This window comes from Lithobates pipiens, unplaced genomic scaffold, assembly GCF_037356315.1.
Source record: "Lithobates pipiens isolate NorthernLeopardFrog02 unplaced genomic scaffold, aLitPip1_a1.2 Scaffold_13, whole genome shotgun sequence".
Classification (NCBI taxonomy): Eukaryota; Metazoa; Chordata; class Amphibia; order Anura; family Ranidae; genus Lithobates; species Lithobates pipiens.
In genome coordinates this window covers 136,838,714-136,856,651 of record NW_027507718.1, presented here as the reverse complement: position 1 = coordinate 136,856,651, position 17,938 = coordinate 136,838,714, and the positions used below count along the sequence as shown (strand labels likewise).

At 44.5% G+C, this 17,938-nt stretch overlaps 1 protein-coding gene across 5 annotated transcripts in view; it reads left to right on the top strand.

Annotated features, from left to right (window-relative positions):
- POLRMT (RNA polymerase mitochondrial) overlaps positions 1-17,938 on the top strand; it is a 304,233-nt gene that overhangs the window by 243,237 nt on the left and 43,058 nt on the right. For all 5 annotated transcript variants that reach the window (XR_013272200.1, XM_077475625.1, XM_077475628.1 and 2 more), the window contains 2 exons: positions 4,954-5,006; positions 14,148-14,246. Coding sequence is in view for 4 of the 5 variants with exons in the window: in XM_077475625.1 (XP_077331751.1) it covers positions 4,954-5,006; positions 14,148-14,246 (152 nt within the window). In the remaining variant the exon portion in view is untranslated. The remainder of the gene's footprint in view (positions 1-4,953; positions 5,007-14,147; positions 14,247-17,938) is intronic.

The following is a 17,938-nucleotide window of genomic DNA, read 5'->3' as shown; positions in this document are numbered from 1 at the left end:
CTGAAATTCAGTGACTGAATCATGTATAGGCAGAGCTCGCAGTACTGAAAGAGACCAGAGACACATGTCACTGGTATATTCATAGTGGCGCGCAGCAGCAGGGGATGTGTTTGTTTTCATTCTGTCGGCAGACTCAGGAAACGTCCCCCAGTGCTGTGCCTCTAATGATACTACAGGTGGACAGAGCGCCTGACTGAGTATATGTAACATTCTGCAGGGGCGCCAGGCGGCATCCCCTGCATTATACAGCACCGCACCTGTACCGAACACTTGCATAACACGGAGACTGGTGGGAGACAGGGATTAGAGAAACCAGCAGCCAGGCGCCCTAGGCAGAAGTGCGCCCTAGGCGATTGCCTAATTCGCCTAGTGGTAGCACTGGCCCTGTGTATATATATATATATATATATATATATATATATATATATATATATATATAAATGTTTGGGGGTGCTAAGTAATTTTCTAGCAAAAAAAGATTTTTACATGCATGTGAGAAGTGTCAGAATTGGCCCATATTGAAGTGGTTAAATGAAGTCATGTTATGGTCACTGCTACCCAGATGTTCTTTTATATGAACATTAGTAATACGCTCTGCATGGTTTGAGAATAATTCATACGAGGTCCAGCAGAGCAGCATTCATCGTAGGGGCCTCAATAAACTGAACCATAAAATTGTCTTGTAATAGGTTTATACATTTTTGTCCTTTAACTGTTCCAGCAGTGCCATTACGCCAGCCAATTTCCAAATAGTTAAAATCCCCCATTATTATCACTGTGCCAGCCCTTGCAGTCCTTTCTATGTGTGCAAGGGGCTGAGTCTCCGCCTCCTCATTATTTTTGAGTGGCCTATAACAAACTCTAAAGATTACCTTTACCCATATGCAATTCCACACATAATGCTTTAACCTCATCACACACTCCACCAACTAGGTCCTCATTCACACTTGTTTTGAGTTCACTTCTGACATAGAGATAGACAGACAATCACCTTTCAATTTTACACTGTCTCCCAGAAAGATATCATAGCCAGAAATGCAGTTCTCCAGACTCCCCCTGTCTTTCCTGTGTTGCCAAGTGTAGCATCGTTGAGGTTCCTTGTATGTTTGGGGCTGCATTTCTGCAAATGGAGTTAAAGATTTGGTCAGGATCAATGGTGTTCTCAATGCTGAGAAAAACAGGCAAATACTTAACCATCTTGCCATACTATCAGGGAGGTGTGTGATTGGCCCCAAATGTATTCTGCAGCAGGACAAAGACTCCAAACATACAGTCAATGTCATTAAGAACTATCTTCAGCATAAAGAAGAACCAGGAGTCCTATAAGTGATGGTTTAGCCCCCACAAAGCCCTGATCTCAAGATCATCAAGTTTGTCTGGAATTACATTAAGAGATAGAAGGATCTGAGGCAGCCTACATCCACAGAAGATCTGTGGTTAGTTCTTCAATATGTTTGTAACAACCTACCTGCCAAGTTCCTTAAACAAAACTTTGCATAAGTGTACCCTGAATAATCAATGCAGTTATTGAAGGCAAAACACCAAATATTGATTTGATTTGTTTTCTCTTCTGTTTGCTTTATCAATTAACAACATGCAAAGTAAATGAACTAATACCACTTCTATTCCTGAAAGCATTCTTAATTTACAGCATTGTTCACACCTGCCTAAAATTTTTGCACAGTAGTGTAGTCAGAGCCATTAGAGTACCTAAAAGCTACTGTTTCCATCAGACATACAGATTGGCTATTTGTCCTTTTGCAAAGGGCTCCCTGCTTCAAAATCCTGTACCGTACAATTAAGATCAGAGGAATTTTGACTTACTGTAAATTCCATATCATAGAGTACAGTACGGTACACAGACCACCTGCCTTAAACTTTCCTTGTTACTCTGCATTGTTTTCTATAAATCGGAGGACTTGAAGAGTGGGGTAGGGTTATAGGGGAGGCAGGCGGGTCCTCAAACACTTGCAATCACCTGAAGGCACGAGCCTCTAAACCTATGTTGTATGAATAAGATGCCGGTGTCTAATGGAGCATACGGTTGAAAGAGGTGATTGGGATAGGGTAGAGGGCATAGATCTGAAGGATAACCGCATGAAAACAGACTTTTGCCAGTTACTTTTAATGCCTGAGTATTCTTCTTTCTGTAAAAAGGTTGATTTATTTTTTCCTCAAAGGTAAACTTATCCTTTAACCCTTTCGCTGCCAGGTCCGTACATCGTAGGCTGTCTGCTTACAGAAAATATATAATTATTTTAGGTTTTTATGTAATTTTCAGGGCTAAAATGTTTTTTTTTTTTTAAGCATGTGTGCAAACAATGCCAAATAGGCTCTGGCAGCGAAAGGGTTAAGCTGTCATCTGGTGACACCTCTTCACCGAACCCTGTTTCAGTAAAAGGCTTCATGTACTGATTTATGCTGTTTCTCCTGACAGGAGAAAATCAGCGTTAAAAACTCACCTAAGCTGTATTTTTATAAAAAAAAATTTAAACCAGTTTAGGTGAGTTTAGCAGCATTTAGTGTTTGGGAGTTTATTTCACTGGCCAGAATTTTTATTTATTACAGCCATTGAGATGAATAAATGTTGAAGTGTTAAATTCGCCTAGCATTTAGGTGCTTATAGACGCATTTAGTGTTTTATATACCATTAAACCGTTGTACTGAAGGTGTTTTATGTGCTTTCAGAGGAATGCTGGTAAACTCAGCTGTCTGTAAGCTCCTCTAAACGACTATGGGGCTGATTTATAAATGGTTTGTGCCATGAGTTGTGGCGCACGCCGATGCGCACCGGCCATTTTCGTATTCACAAAGCATTTGCGCCTGTAACACAGTGCAATTCCCCATATTCCCCATTTACTATCATTTTGCGGCGCACGGGAGTCGGCGATCTGTGCACCACTATAGATATGGCGTACGCATTCTTCAACTCAGAATTAAAAGGTGGAAGTGCCAATATTATGTGGGTCATGTGGGGTGATGTGAGGAAGTATAGTTATAACTGTCCAAGTAACAAATATGCCCAAAATAGAATGGAAAAGTAACTTTCTGTGAACAAGCTTGCTGCGCCTGCAAATACACTTAGAACTGCGTGAGGTCAATTTATGCACTGCGTATGTGCAAGCGGCATTTGCGCACGTTCAAATCCTTTGGTTCACTGCGTCGGCAAAATCTTCATAAATGTCAAGCCACGTAGATGCATTTGCATAAGTTGAACAGGCACACCTCTCAACTTGCCTTTTTTTTTTACGCTGGTTCACTTCTATGGTTTTTTTTTTTTTAAGGTTATTTGCACACAGGTCATGTTAGAATTAAGAAAAAAAAATACGTCCTTCAGGTTTGGTATGGATATTAAGGGGAACTCAAACTACAAAAGTACCCCAACCATTTCCATTTTTTCTTCTTTTCATTTTCTTTGGGTCTTCTTCTTCCTCCGATCCTCTGCTTCTTGCTCCGGTGTTCACGTCCGGCATCTTCCTCCACGGCGTCTCTTCTGCCTCGCTTCATTCTCAGGCCGCTCCTCGCAATGGGAGGCTCCCGCTGTGTGACACTTCTCTTCTTCTGACAGTTCTTATATAATGGAGGGTGGGGCCACCTGGTGTTCCCCCCCCCCTCTGACGCACGATGCCGTTATATAAGTGTCAGAAGAAGCGGGAGCCTCCCATTGCGTGGAGCGTCCCGAGAACGAAGCGAGGAAGCAGAGACGCCGTGGAGGAAGATGCCGGACGAGAACACCGGAGCAAGAAGCAGAGGATCGAGGGAAGAAGAGGATGGAGGAAGAAACCGAAGGATGAAGAAAGGAAGAAGACCCAAAGAAGATGAAAAGAAGAAGACTTTAATAAAGCAATTGTCAAAAACTGGCTCTTGTCATTTTTAACACTTTTGTCACTTTTTTGGTGAAATGGTAGGGGTACTTTTGTAGCCCCTTACCATTTCACACAGGGGGAAGGCCGGGATCTGGGGGTCCCCTTGTTAAAGGGGGCTTCCAGATTCCGATAAGCCCCCCGGCCGCAGACCCCCACAACCACCGCCCAGGGTTGTGTGGATGAGGCCCTTGTCCTCATCAACATGGGAACAAGGTGCTTTGGGGAGTACCCCAAAGCACCCTCCCAATGTTTAGGGCACGTGGCTTGGTATGGTTCAAGAGGGGCCCCCTTTTCCTGTGGCCTGCCAGCTTGCATGCTTGGATAAGGGTCTGGTATGGATTTTGAGGGGGACCCCTACGCCATTTTTTTTGTCGCGGGGTTCCCCTTAAAATCCACACCAGACCTGAAGGGCCTCGTATGGATTTTGAGGGGGACCCCCACGCTATTTTATTTTTTAAAGTCGCCTGGCTTGGGGGCAACTTAAAGTCGTGTTGTAAGTCGCGCTGTGATTCATGTCATGACTCAAGTCATGTCCAAATTGCCTCCCAAAGTCATGCTGGAAGTCGTGTGGCCCCTGTGTGAATGGACTGTTAATGATACGGCCTGCACTATTATCAATGGCATATTATCGCTGCGCTTATGCGTGCACCGATTCATACGCTCAATTAATAATTTATCTGGCGCACAAATTAAGGTATGAGCCAGCGCAGCACATTCATCTTAGTAAATTACCCCCTATGTGTACATGGACACACAGAATAACAGAGGAGAGTTCAGGGGCTTCTGCATAAAAACACCCAACTGCTGCTAAACGTTAATTTAGCATCTGCAGTGTACATGAGGCCATAGGGGTCCGAACTCAGTGGAGCTTGTAAGTTATTCCTGAATCCCAAAGTCTTTTTTCTTTTTCTGGTTTGCAGAATTTTACTGAATTCCCTTGCTGGCATATATCCAGTTTATAAAAGTCCTGAATTACTAATTAATAGCTTTGCTGGCAACAAATGTCAAATATTCTAAACCTGATAGCGTTGTTGTGCAATGTTTGTCAAGCTGTTCATGGAATTTTGTTTTTTGTTTTTTTTTTCAGTTCCAAAGTAATTTGCAGAAGTTACATCTGACAAACAGAAATGATGTTGAAGAGTAAGTGACGTTTTACTGTCATTTTTTTTTTCCCCATCCAGTAGAATTATCACATTGGTAATGAACCAAGCAGAAAATCCAGTGCACGGAAGAGCATACAATTCTCTTCATAGCCAACCACCACAGCCATTTATACTCCCTTTAAATTTTCTCTCCTGCCATTCTGTTAGGTTCCAGAAATGAAAAGAAATACCCGATACTTCCAGGTAAAAGGGAGCATGTGATTCTGTCCACTCTAATCCATGTGAGAGTGCTGGTGCTTGACAACTGGCCGCTCATGCATCAGGGACAACACAGAAAGGAGCTTACAAAGGTTTGCTTCTCCTGGCAGAAAACAAATCAGTGAAGAAGTGAAGGCTAATGAAATAAAGGTTGTTGCAGGGGCCAGATTTAAAATTAACCTGTTCCTTTGCTGTGCAAAGAACTAGTTACCAGCATTGCCTGTGTTCTCCTTGCAGTAGATCTTTTGCCTGTACCGAATATGCATTATTCTGCACTGTCCCTGGGTGGGCAGGGTTTTTCTTCCTCATGTTACAGCACCCTATAGCAAGGAGAATACTGTGGATTTCAGTTAGTTGATTTGGAGTGAGAATTAGTGATGTACCTAAGACTCTAGTGGTTAGAAGCAGCAGGGTCTTAGCCCTTGTACACACGGTCGGAGATTCCAACAACCAAATCCGTCAGAGTAATTCCGAAGGATTAATTCCGGGAAGAGGTCCAGAAGTGATGTTACATACACACGGTCGGACCAAGTTGACGGAAAATCCGATTGTACATAACGTGATGATGTTATTTCGTTACGACGGGACTATGTTCAGGCTAGTAGCCAATAGCTTTGGTCTAGGAATTTGATCTGAGCATGCATGGCACTTTGTCCGTCGGAGTAGGCTACACATGATTGGAGTATGTCCGATCGGAGCATTTTGTCTGAAAATTTTACCGGCAAGTTGGAAAAGTTGGTCCGTCGGATATTCCGACGGAAACAGTCCGATGGAGACCACACACAGTCGGAATATCCGACAAAACGGTCCAATAGGACACATTCCATCGGAATCTCCGACCGTGTGTACAAGGGCTTAGATCTCACATCTCAGCCTTAAAACTGTATATCTGCAGACAGGAGTGCCTAGGCATCCTCACATACCAGAAAGTGCACTACTATAGGTAAGCTGAAGGTACAAACCTAGAACCCTGGTCTATAAATACTTAGCCTGTGTCTTGTACTGCACAATTAGGATAGATATTTTTTCAGATTACAGCTCAAGCACGATTTAGCATTTCTTTATTTTTTTTTTTATTAAAATTTTATCCCCCCCCCAAAAAAAATAATAATTGTACAACTGTCTAATGCACAAACATTATGTCCTTGGTTCAGCACAATCATTATACATATTACTCACGTGGGTGATAGTCAGAAGCCTCTGGTTAATTATAAAGACTGTTACAATGTAGCAATACATTACATCTTTTTGGGTATCAATATATCATCTGCTATTGTACAGATTTGAAGAGATTGAGCCGTACGGTATAGGTCCAGTAGGGTGGTGCGATAAAGAAGGAGATGCACTCTGCGGCGTTACACACGTGTCAGTTGTGTTCAGCCAACGGTCCCAGACCTTGTTATGTTTTGCAGAGCACCCTCTATTAATATAGACATTTTTTTTATAGGGCAATGTGCTATTAATGTCAGTTTTCCAGTCAGATAATCTAGGGGGAACTTGTCTCATCCAGAGTTTAGCAATAGTTATCCGGGCAGAAAATAGGGTCTCCTGCATAAACGTTTTGGTGTATTTGTCAGTGTTAGCATCAGGGAAGATACCCAGTAGGCATGGTTTGGGGTCTAGGGTCAGCGGAGATCCCATATTGTCATTAAGAAAATCTACCACTTGTTTCCAGAAGCCCTGTTTGTAGTGGCAGGACCACAGGAGGTGGTAGAATGGGCCTGTTTCGCGACTACATAATGGACATGTGGATGGCTGTCTCTGGGTGAATTTCACTATTCGTATAGGCGTGAGGTATGCGCAGTGTAGGATGTATGTTTGGGTCAGTCTGTTAGACAACTTGGGTGAGACAGCTTTGCATGCGTCCAATGCTTCACTCCATTCCTCATCTTCCAGGATTCCTAGGTCTCCCTCCCATCTTGGTTTTATGTTGTAAGCTATTTTAGTGGATGAGGAAGTATGAAGCATATTATAGAATATTGTTATTCATTTCTGGGGATCTACACTTTTGACTATGTCCATTATAGGATTACAAGTGGGGTTAGGTAATGATTCTGGAAACTGGGAGCGAATTGCACGTCGGACCTGTAGAAATCAGAAAAACATGCGATTTGAGAGTGAAAATTCTAGTTTTAGTGTATCAAATGTCTTTAATGTGCCGGCAGTCAGTAAGTGTGATAGGTAGAAGAGGTCAAGAATTACAGTAGTGTCTTATTATGCCAGATGGGAGAATAGTCGTTATGTGTAGGAATGTCTAGTTTGATGGAGGCTAATATCCATATCTTCGTATAGTGGCTTAATAGGGAATTGTGTTCCTTTGATTTAGTAGGACCTTCAGCGCCAGCTGCTATAGCGCATATGGGGTCATTTGTCAACTGAGCCCAGGTGGGGCATAGTAGCAAGGTAAATCTCTTTCTGTCTGTCTTATCTGTATGGCACAATTGGGATAATTGGGATGCTAGGTAGTATGAAGCGAAGTCTGGTAGGGCCGTACCGGCCAGGTCAGTAGGGTTTTTAAGTAATCGCCATGCTAATTTATGTCTAATCTTCCCACAGAGAGAGTTTGAGGATTGCATCCATGGTTTTGAAATATTTCAGAGGGAGATACACAGGGATGTGCCATAAGATATATATAGAATTTTAGGCAGGACTATAATTTTAATAAGGTTGATACGGCCCAGTATCCCGAGAGGGAGACGTGACCATATTTGTGTTTTGGATGTGATCAGGGCAAACAATATTTCCATGTTGAGAGAGAGTGTAATCAATTGGGGACCTAGTAACGCTCACGCCCAAGTATTTGACACCATCCACGCGCTGTAGGGGCAATCTGGTCTGGAATTCCATCTGGGGAGCAAAATTGAGTGGAAGAATTTGTGACTTCTCCCAATTAATTTTGAGCCCTGAAAATGAACCGAAGTGTTCAATAGTTCGTAAGGCTTCAGCCAGGGAGGGGCCTGAATCTGCTAGATATAGTAATGTGTCATCCGCATACATGCTTATTTTTTCTTCTAGGTCACCCACGCGTAGGCCTTGTATCAGTGGGTTACATCTGATGGATATTGCTAGGGGTTCGGTGACTAAGGCATACAGTAGGGGGGATAGAGGGCAGCCCTGCCTGGTCCCTCAGGAAAGTTCAAAGGTGTCTGACTGCCACCCATTGGCCATTACCCTGGCCACTGGGGCCTGGTATAGTAAACTGATCCACCTGAGAAATTTAGGGCCGAAGCCGTATTGTGCCAGACATTTCCATACTTAGTTCCACTCTACAGAATCAAAAGCCTTAGCCGTATCAAGCGTCACCACAACCCTCTCTCCAACATTTCATGGCGGGCTTGCATATTTATAAACAATTTTCTAAGATTAAATGAGGTGTTCCTACCAGGCATGAAGCCAGCTTGGTCTTCATGAACTAAGGTTAGGATAACCTGATTAAGGCGTAGCGCCAGAATTTTGCCAAGGATTTTGATGTCCACCTGGAGGAGGGAGATGGGTCTATAGAAATTGGGGAGACCTAGATCCTTGCCTGGTTTTGGAATGAGTACTATGATTGCTTCCCTCATGGATGCTGGTAGAGTAAAAGTCTCAAATAGATGGGTGTAAAGGGCAAGTAGATGAAGTATGAGAGTCTCACTATATTACATAGTTACATAGTTAGTCAGGTTGAAAAAAGACACAAGTCCATCCAGTTCAACCTTAAAAACAAATAAATAAAATAAAAAATAATCGTACAATCCAAATACCCAATTTTATGCCCACAATTGATCCAGAGGAAGGCGAAAAAAAAACCCCAGCAGAGCATGCTCCAATTTGCTACAGCAGGGGGAAAAAATTCCTTCCTGATCCCCCAAGATATTGCAAATAGAATTCTATGGGTAGCCCATCAGACCCTGGTGACTTGGATCTAGTAAATCTAGCGATTGCCGTGGCTATCTCCTCAGTCATCAGTGGCGCCTCTAGCGTTTCTATCTGATCTGTGGTCAGCTGTGGAATCACGAGTTCTTCTAAGAAGCGATCAATGGGTGTTGAGTCATTGGATACAGTGGTGGTGTATAGTGAGCTAAAAAACCTGTGGAACATTGCTGTTATAGTTACAGGGTCAGTTATCATCTCACCTGATGGGTTTCGTAGGGAAATCACTACTGGGGGTCTGTCCTCACTATGAGCCATGTACGCCAATAGTTTTCCCACTTTCTCTCCATGTTCAAAAAGTTTCTGCCTAGAGAAAAAAGTTTTCTTCTAGACATCTCATATTGCAACTGATTAGCTACCCTGGATTGTAATTTGAGGCGGGAGGCCTTGTCAGGAGAGGGGTCAGCTTCATACTGAGGTTCCGCAAGTGAGAGTTCCTCCAGTACCCTGTCTGTCTTCTCCACTGCGGCTGATTTTAGTTTATTAATTTGGGATGTCAGAGTGGCCCTCGCATGTAATTTGAATGAGTCCCATATGTTCGCAAATGAGGCAGAGTGAGCGTTGACCTGAAAGTATCTTTTCCATTCATCGTCTGGCCATCATCTGGGAACAATGAGAGCAAAAAAGGATTGAGTCTCCATGTCCTGGGTGGTTTAGTTAATGGGATAGCCAATGTGATCCAATATGGACTATGGTCCGACAACAGTCTTGGGCAGAAGGCTGCTTCCAGTAGTCTAGGTACCAGTATCTGTGAAAGTAGGATAAAGTCTATATGGGACATTGTGTTTTGGTTGGAGGAGAAACAGGAGTATGCCCTGGCGGTTGGGTGTTTAGTCCTCCATGAATCGGCCAGATTGAAGTTCGAGATCAGTCTGGAAAACCTAGTATATGTAAATGGCCTTGAAGTCAAGGGAGGCTGTGGTGCTCTGTCAAGGTTAGGATTTAGGGTAGCGTGGAAGTCTCCCTACCAGATGGCCGGGGCTGTTGGCTACTGGGCCATAAAGTCGAGTCCTTCCTTCAAGACTGTCAAGCTAAATGGGGGTGGTACATAATAAGCCATTAGCAAAAACTGTTCACCATATATCTTAACACATAGGAAAACATAGCGACCCTTTGGGTCTAAATTCAGATCACACAACTCAAAATGCAGGGACTTGGCAATGAGCAAGGACATCCCTCTTGCGTGTGTTGTATAAGTTGAGTGATACGCCCACCCAATCCATGGGCATTTGAGAGCGAGCTATAAGCGGCCATCTATGTGTGTCTCAACGAGGACTATTATAGTTACATAGTTGGTAAGGTTGAATAAAGACACCAGTCCATCCAGTTCAACCTGAGTGAGTTTCTACAATTGTCCCTATCCCTGTACATTGCACACTCACATCGGTTCCATAACCTCAAGGAGCCCACAATCCAAGGTCCCCATTCATATACTAGGGCCAATTTTGGAGAGAAGTCTATTAACTTACCTGCATGTCTTTAGAGTGTGGGAGGAAACTGGAGTACCCGGAGGAAACCCACGCAGGCACAGGGAGAACATGCAAACTCCAGGCAGGTAGTGTCGTGGTTGGGATTTGAACCTGCAACCCTTTTTACTGCTAGACCAGAGTGCTACCCACTACACCACTGTGTCGCCAATGGTGTAGTGGTGTAATGTCTGTCTTCTAATTCTTAATGCATGATAGAACAGATGAACGTTTGATTTTGTCTCGTAGACCTCTAACATTCCACGTTAGGAGCTTAAGAAAAGTCATGGTATAGTATGTTGTAGATTGTATAGGAGTTTGATCGTGTAGTACCACGGTATCACACAAGAGAGGGTCCCCACCCCACACACACACGTCAGTAATCTCTCTAGCTAGTAAGTCATGCAGAACTATACTGAACATTGCATTCTGTGATTGGTAGCATTCGTAATTGTCACATTGTACTCATATTATAACAATCCCCCCATCTGGCCCAACACCGACCCCAACTGGTGTAGGCATATACCCATAACAAAACCCGAACTAGTGTGTGAGCTTGATCAGACGCCTCACTCAAATACAACAGTGACATAAACAAAACCCTTAATCAGAGTCCTGAGTGATAAAGGCAGGTATAGAAATATTTTACTGGGATCATACTTCCCAGGACATGTTGTGGTAAGGCTTGTGTGGCATAAAGAAATGAATTTGAGGTTGAATTTTTGCTCACATGCCAGGTCACTCTGGCAGTGCGGGGGGGGGGGGGGGGGGGCAAAACTTCACTGAGCTAGTCTTGCATATGGTAGGACTTGTGCCTCCGAGTAGTAGTTCTCTGTGTGTAGAGGAGAATGTTAATGTTGTATGCGGCTGTAGCCTGGGCAGTTCGTGCATCTCGGCCATAACATTTAAGGAAGAAGCATGTGTACATGGGTAAGGTAGATTGACTGCGGTGATTGGGTGTGTTGGGCACCATATGGTGTCATCATTGCAATGGATGCGCACAAGAAAGATAGAGAGTTGCCACTTCAAGGGAGATATGTAGATGCAGGTTCAATAAAGGATGTAGAAGAGTACCTGAGATACATGGGACAATGTCCCACATGTAAGGAAAGAGGCTTGTGGTCCCTTGTTGCAGTACATGGCCGTGTGCTGTATATGGTGGATTAAACATTCTCTTTCCCATTATCCCGGTGCTCCAGCCAAGTGATGGCATCCTCCGGGGTTTCAAAGAAAATAGCGCTGCCATCATCCTCTATGTGAAGGCTTGCAGGAAATAGCATTGCGTATTTAAGATTTTTGATACGTAGGCGTCTCTTGGCTTCTGTGAAGTTTTGTCCACGCTTCTGTACTTCAGTGGAGAAGTCAGGGAAGACGGCTACCTTGACGTTGCCAACGGGTATGTTACCTTTCATCCGTGCCATGCGCAGCGTCGCGGTCTTTATTATTCAGCAATTTAGCGATAAATGTGCGTGGAGGAGCGCCTTGTGGTGGCGGCCTAGCGGGCATGCGGTGCGGTCTTTCGACTGCAAACGTGGCCAAGAAGGCCTCTATGCCATACGCTGTGATCAGTAATTGTTCCAGGAATGTAGTATGGTCTATCCCCTCTGGCAGGCCAATAAAGCGAAGGTTGCACCTACGGAGCCTGTTCTCCATGTCATCTTGCTTTGTTAGGAATTGGTTGATCTGGTATTGCATGCGTTCAGAGGTATTCTGTAATGGCGGAATTGCGTCCCCCAGTTCTCCTAGTCTGGTCTCAGATGTCTGAACTCTGTCCTTGAGATTATGTAGGTCTTGTCGGACCAGGGAGACATCTAACTACATCCTCGACCTTAGTCGTAAGGGCAGCCTGGAGTGCAGAGATAGCTTCCAGCACTCTATCGGTATCCGTACCCGCCACCTTTCTCCCCTCCAACGCGGTGCCGCCATCCTCCTCCGGGTTGTCTTTATCATGGAGGCAGTACTTATCAAGTTTGGCAGCTGCATCTGGCTTGGTTTTTGTCGGGGCCATGACTGTTAAGAAGTAGTGGTAGATGTAGCTGGCTGAGTGGTTTTGGGAGGAGGGTAAGCTGGGCACTGGGGGAGTTTGGAGGTCAGGAACAACAAAATGGCTGCCACGCGCGTTACCGAAAGCAGGGCCTCAGTCTCCAGTGAGTCCGAATACCCCTAGCAAACTTGGGTGGGGACAGTGTTCTAGAAGACTGGGGCACTGGGATGGTTAGCCGGGGTCCTGCTTAAGGTGAGGTGGGGGAGTCGGGGGTGCCCGTCAGAGAGTAGCAAGATGGATGCCACTCACCTGGGGGTTACAGGAGTCGTCCGTAGGCCCAAGCACTATGAAGTCCCTGTGAGGGTTGTGGAGAGCGGTATGTGGGCTGGGCGGCCCACTATTTTAAGGGCAGAGTCCAGGAAAGGAGGGATGCAGTGCTGGTGGAGAGGCTGGGAGTACTAAGATGGCCGCCGGAGCCTGGGACTAGGCCGAAGCCACGGTCTGGATTTGGGGCTACTGCCGTGCAGGGGGGGCACCACTCCACTTAGACCCTTGGCCGGAAGCCCGTGTAGGAGGATCAGTATGCGGTGAGGGTGACGAGCACCAGAGAGGCCGCGACAGAGCAGCAGTGCAGAGGCCAGGAGGAGCAAGATGGCCGCTGGAGCTCCGGACCAGGCCGAAGCCACGGCCTGGATTTGGGGCTGCCGCTGTGCGAGAGGGTACCACTCCATTCAAACCCCCGGTGGGAAGCCTGTGGAGGAGGATCCGCGTGCGACAATGGTGTCAGAGAGGCCAGGACACAACGCCGGTGGAGAGGCTGAGAGGAGCCAGATGGCCGCTGGATCCAGCAACTAGGCTGAAGCCGCGGCCTATATTTGCGGCTGCCGCCGTGCAGAGGATCGTTGCCACCGTCCAGGCTCCAGCAAGGTCTGTGTGTGCGGCGGGTCCTTTGGGGGTATATCAGGCTTTTCCAATAAGCTTCTGTGTAGCAGGATTAATGTAAAGCAGGAGTAATGGACAGAGCTTGGATCCTGCACGTCCTACTCCATGCTTTACCAGGCCACGCCCCCCACGATTTAGCATTTCTAAATGTTTCTTTGAGTATGTTTTTTAGGCTCAGTTGCACTTTAGACATTCACCATTTTTTAATTGAAATTTCCATACATGAGTTATTGGGACTAGAATAATATACACATATGCCTACTATGCAGCTTCATCCTTTACATTTTAACTGTTGATACCAGTATTTTCCTTAGTTTTCCATCCCCCTAGGACATGCTATGCTGTGCTGCAATGTTTCTCAACTTCAGTCCTCAAGTACACTCAACGGGTCGTGTTTTCAGGATTTCCCTCAGATGAAACAGCTGTGGTAATTGGTAAGGCAGTGAAACTGATCAAATCGCCGGAGTGAAACTGATGAAATAATGAAGAGCCTGAAAACATGACCAATTGGGGATACTTTAGGACTGGAGTTGAGAAACATTGCTATGCTGTGCTTGGGTGCATTCCCTTGATTATAATTGTGGTCATTAAGCGCTAATATCTCTTCTCATTTTAGGAAGCCCGATACAATGAAGCAGAGGAATGCTTTCCCACCAAACTTTATTCATTCTTTGGATTCTGCACACATGATGCTCACTGCTTTGCATTGCTATGCGTAAGTTGTGGTAATGAGATCCCTATGTCATTTAGGCATTTGATAGCGAACAAATTGTATGTATTTGTGAGTTGTTGGAACCAGATCACTTTCATCCGCACTTATGTAAAGTCCTACCACAGACTTTCGACCGCACTTATGTAAGGTCCTGCCACAGACTTGTCCAATCTATTTCTGTATAATACTTCTGTATAATACTGTTAATTGCAGATAGTACTTAAAGAGGAAGTAAACCCTAATGGATTTACTTCCTCTTTTGCTCCCTGCAAGACCTGCAAATAATGGGCTAGTATGCATTGCATACTAGCCCATTATATGACACTTAACTGCAAAGGAAGCCCGTGCTGTCCTCTGTGTAGGCCACGTCCATCTTCGTCCCTCTTTCTTGCGGGGCCACTGACTCCGGCTCTGTGACTGGCCGGAGTCGCGTGATGCCACTCCCGTGCATCCATGCGGGAGCCGCCAGTCGCGGCACACGCTGGGGGAAGAAACAGCACAATGGTCCGTTTCTTCACAACGCATGTGGCGATGACGACATCAGCGCACTACAAGTGAAATATCTCCTAAATGGCGCACGTTTAGGAGATATTTCCACTACCTATAGGTTAGCTTTAGTCTAGGCTTACCTATAGGTAAATGCCACTTAAAAAGGTTTACAACCACTTTACATATGTGTAACATGCCCCAAATTCAGTCCTAGGTGACCACTGTTGAAGTTTTTCAGCATTTGATGCAGAATTATTGAATACATTATCTAGTATTGGTAGAATTATAGAGTCCCCTGTAATGATGAACCACCTTTGTTGTAACTTGGAGGGACCCCTTTCCTGTAGTTACTAGTCACATCTGGTACATTGTTGAACTGTGAACTGGGCAGACTTTAGCCTGTCTGAAAGTGTAAACAGCACAAGGATTCTGCAGCTGCTGATATGATGGTACTGGGATTAGAAAGACCCTTTCACAATGTTATTACACAGATAGCTCTAAAGCAGTTGGGAAACTATCAGTTAAAACTAGATATCCCTTTTCAGGCACTTAAGCTTCTGATCTGTGAGTACTCACTCTGGATCAGAGTTTGGGAAACGCTGTGCTAAACATCTGCATCATAGGTACGTAGTCAGTCTTAAAAAATCCATCTAGTTCAACCAATAGAAGGAAATAATAATATACACACAGTTATATATAGTTAGGGGGAAAAAGTATTGTATCCCCTGCTGATTTTGTACGTTTGCCCAGACAAATTTAATGATTAGTTTATAATTTGAATGGGAGGTTTATTTTAACCGTGAGAGACAAAATAGCAACAATAAAATCCAGAAAACCGCATTTCAAAAAAGTTATAAATTAATTTGCATTTTAATGAGTGAAATAAGTATTTGACCCCTTTGCAAAACATGACTTAGTACTTGGTGGCAAAATCCTTGTTGGCAATCGCAGAGGTCAGACATTTTCTTGTAGTTGGCCACCAGGTTTACACACATCTCAGGAGGGATTTTGTCCTACTCCTCTTTGCAGATCCTCTCCAAGTCATTAAGGTTTCGAGGCTGATGTTTGGTAACTCGGATCTTCAGCTCCCTTCACATATTTTCTATGGGATAAGGTCTGGAGACTGGCTAGGCAACGCCAGGACCTTAATGTGCTTCTTCTTGAGCCACTCTTTTGTTGCCTTGGCCGTGTGTTTTTGGTTTTTGTCATGCTGAAATACCCATCAATTACCTATTTTCAATGCCCTGGCTGAGGAAAGGAGGTTCTCGCACAAGATTTTATGGTACATGGCCCCACCCATCGTCCCTTTGATTCAGTGAAGTTTTCCTGTCCCCCAGAAAAACACCCCCAAAGCATAATGTTTCCATCTGCATGCTTGACAGTGTGGATGGTGTTCTTGGGGTCATAGGCAGCATTCCTCCTCCTCCAAACACGGCGAGTTGAGTTAATGCCAAAGAGCTTGATTTTGGTCTCATCTGACCACAACACTTTCACCCAGTTCCCTCTGAATCATTCAGATGTTCATTAGCAAACTTTAGATGGGCTTGTACATGTGCTTTTTTGAGCAGGGGGACCTGGCAGGCGCTGCAGGATTTCAGTCCTTTGCGGCGTAATGTGTTACCAATTGTTTTCTTGGTGACTATGGTCCCAGCTGCAAGATACTCCTGTGTAGTTCTGGGCTGATTCCTCACTGTTCTTATGATCATTGAAACTCCATAAGGTGAGATCTTGCATGGAGCCCCAGATCAAGAGAGACTGACAGTTATTTTGTGTTTCTTCCATTTGCAAATAATCGCACCAACTGTTGTCGCCCTCTTACCAAGCTGCTTGGTGATGGTCTTGTAGCCTATTTCAGCCTTGTGTAGGTCTACAGTCTTGTCCCTGACATCCTTGGACAGTTCTTTGGTCTTGATCATAGTGGAGAGAATAGAATCTGATTGCTTCTGTGGACAGCTGTCTTTTATACAGGTAATAAGCTGAGATTAGGAGCACTCACGGAGTCTGGCTCTCAGAGACACCTGAGAGACTGAAATCTTGCTGATTGATAAGGGATCAAATACTTATTTCACTCATTAAAATGCAAATCAATTTATATCTTTTTTGAATTGCGTTTTTCTGGATTTTTTGTTGTTGTTAATCTGTCTCTCATTGTTTAAATAAACCTACTATTCAAATTATTGATCATTTCTTTGTCAGTGGACAAACGTACAAAATCAGCAGGGGATCAAATACTTTTTCCCCCTCACTGTACACACACACACAATATATATATATATATATATATATATGTGTATATATATCTCCAATTCTATACCCACAGTTGATCCAGAGGAAGGCAAAATAAAATAAATAAATCTGATCCAATTTGCTCCAGCAGGGGAAAAATCCTTTCTGATCTCTGAAGAGGCAATCAGATTTTCCCCGGATCAACTTTACCTATAAATGTTAGTGCCCAGTTATATTATGTGTATCTAGGAAAGTATCCAGGCCTTTCTTAAAATAATCTACTGAGCTGGCCAGAACCAGCTCTTGAGGGAGTCTATTCCACATTTTCACAGATCTTACTGTGAAGAAGCGTTTCCGTATTTGGAGATGAAATCTCTTTTCCTCTAGAGCAGGGGTCTCAAACTGGCGGCCCTCCAGCTGTTGCAGAACTACAAGTCCCATCATGCCTCTGTTTGTGGGAGTCATGCTTTTAACTGTCAGCCTTGCAATGCCTCATGGGACTTGTAGTTCTGCAACAGCTGGCGGGCCGCCAGTTTGAGACCCCTGCTCTAGAGTGTAGACATAGTGTCCCCTTGTCCTCTGTGATGGCCTTAAAGTGAATACCGTATTTGCCGGTGTATAAGGCGACCTGGCATATAAGACGACCCTCTAATCTTACAGGACAAAAACGCTTTTAAAACTGTACTTACCGTATAAGACGACCCGGCTTTCGAGGCTTCATATTTCTTCCTCCTTCCTGCATTTGCTGGAGCCAATCACGGTGAGCGATGTATTCTATTAATGAATACAAAGCCTGCTTGGATTGGCAGAGGCTGTAACATCATCAGCCCACGCCTCTCTGACTCTCCAAGCCAATCCGAGCAGGCTACAGAGTAGCCTGCTCAGATTGGCAGAGGTCGTTACTCCAATCCGAGCAGGCTCTGTATTCATTTGAATACATCGCTCACCAGGATTGGCTCAGCGGTATATACTGTATGTAG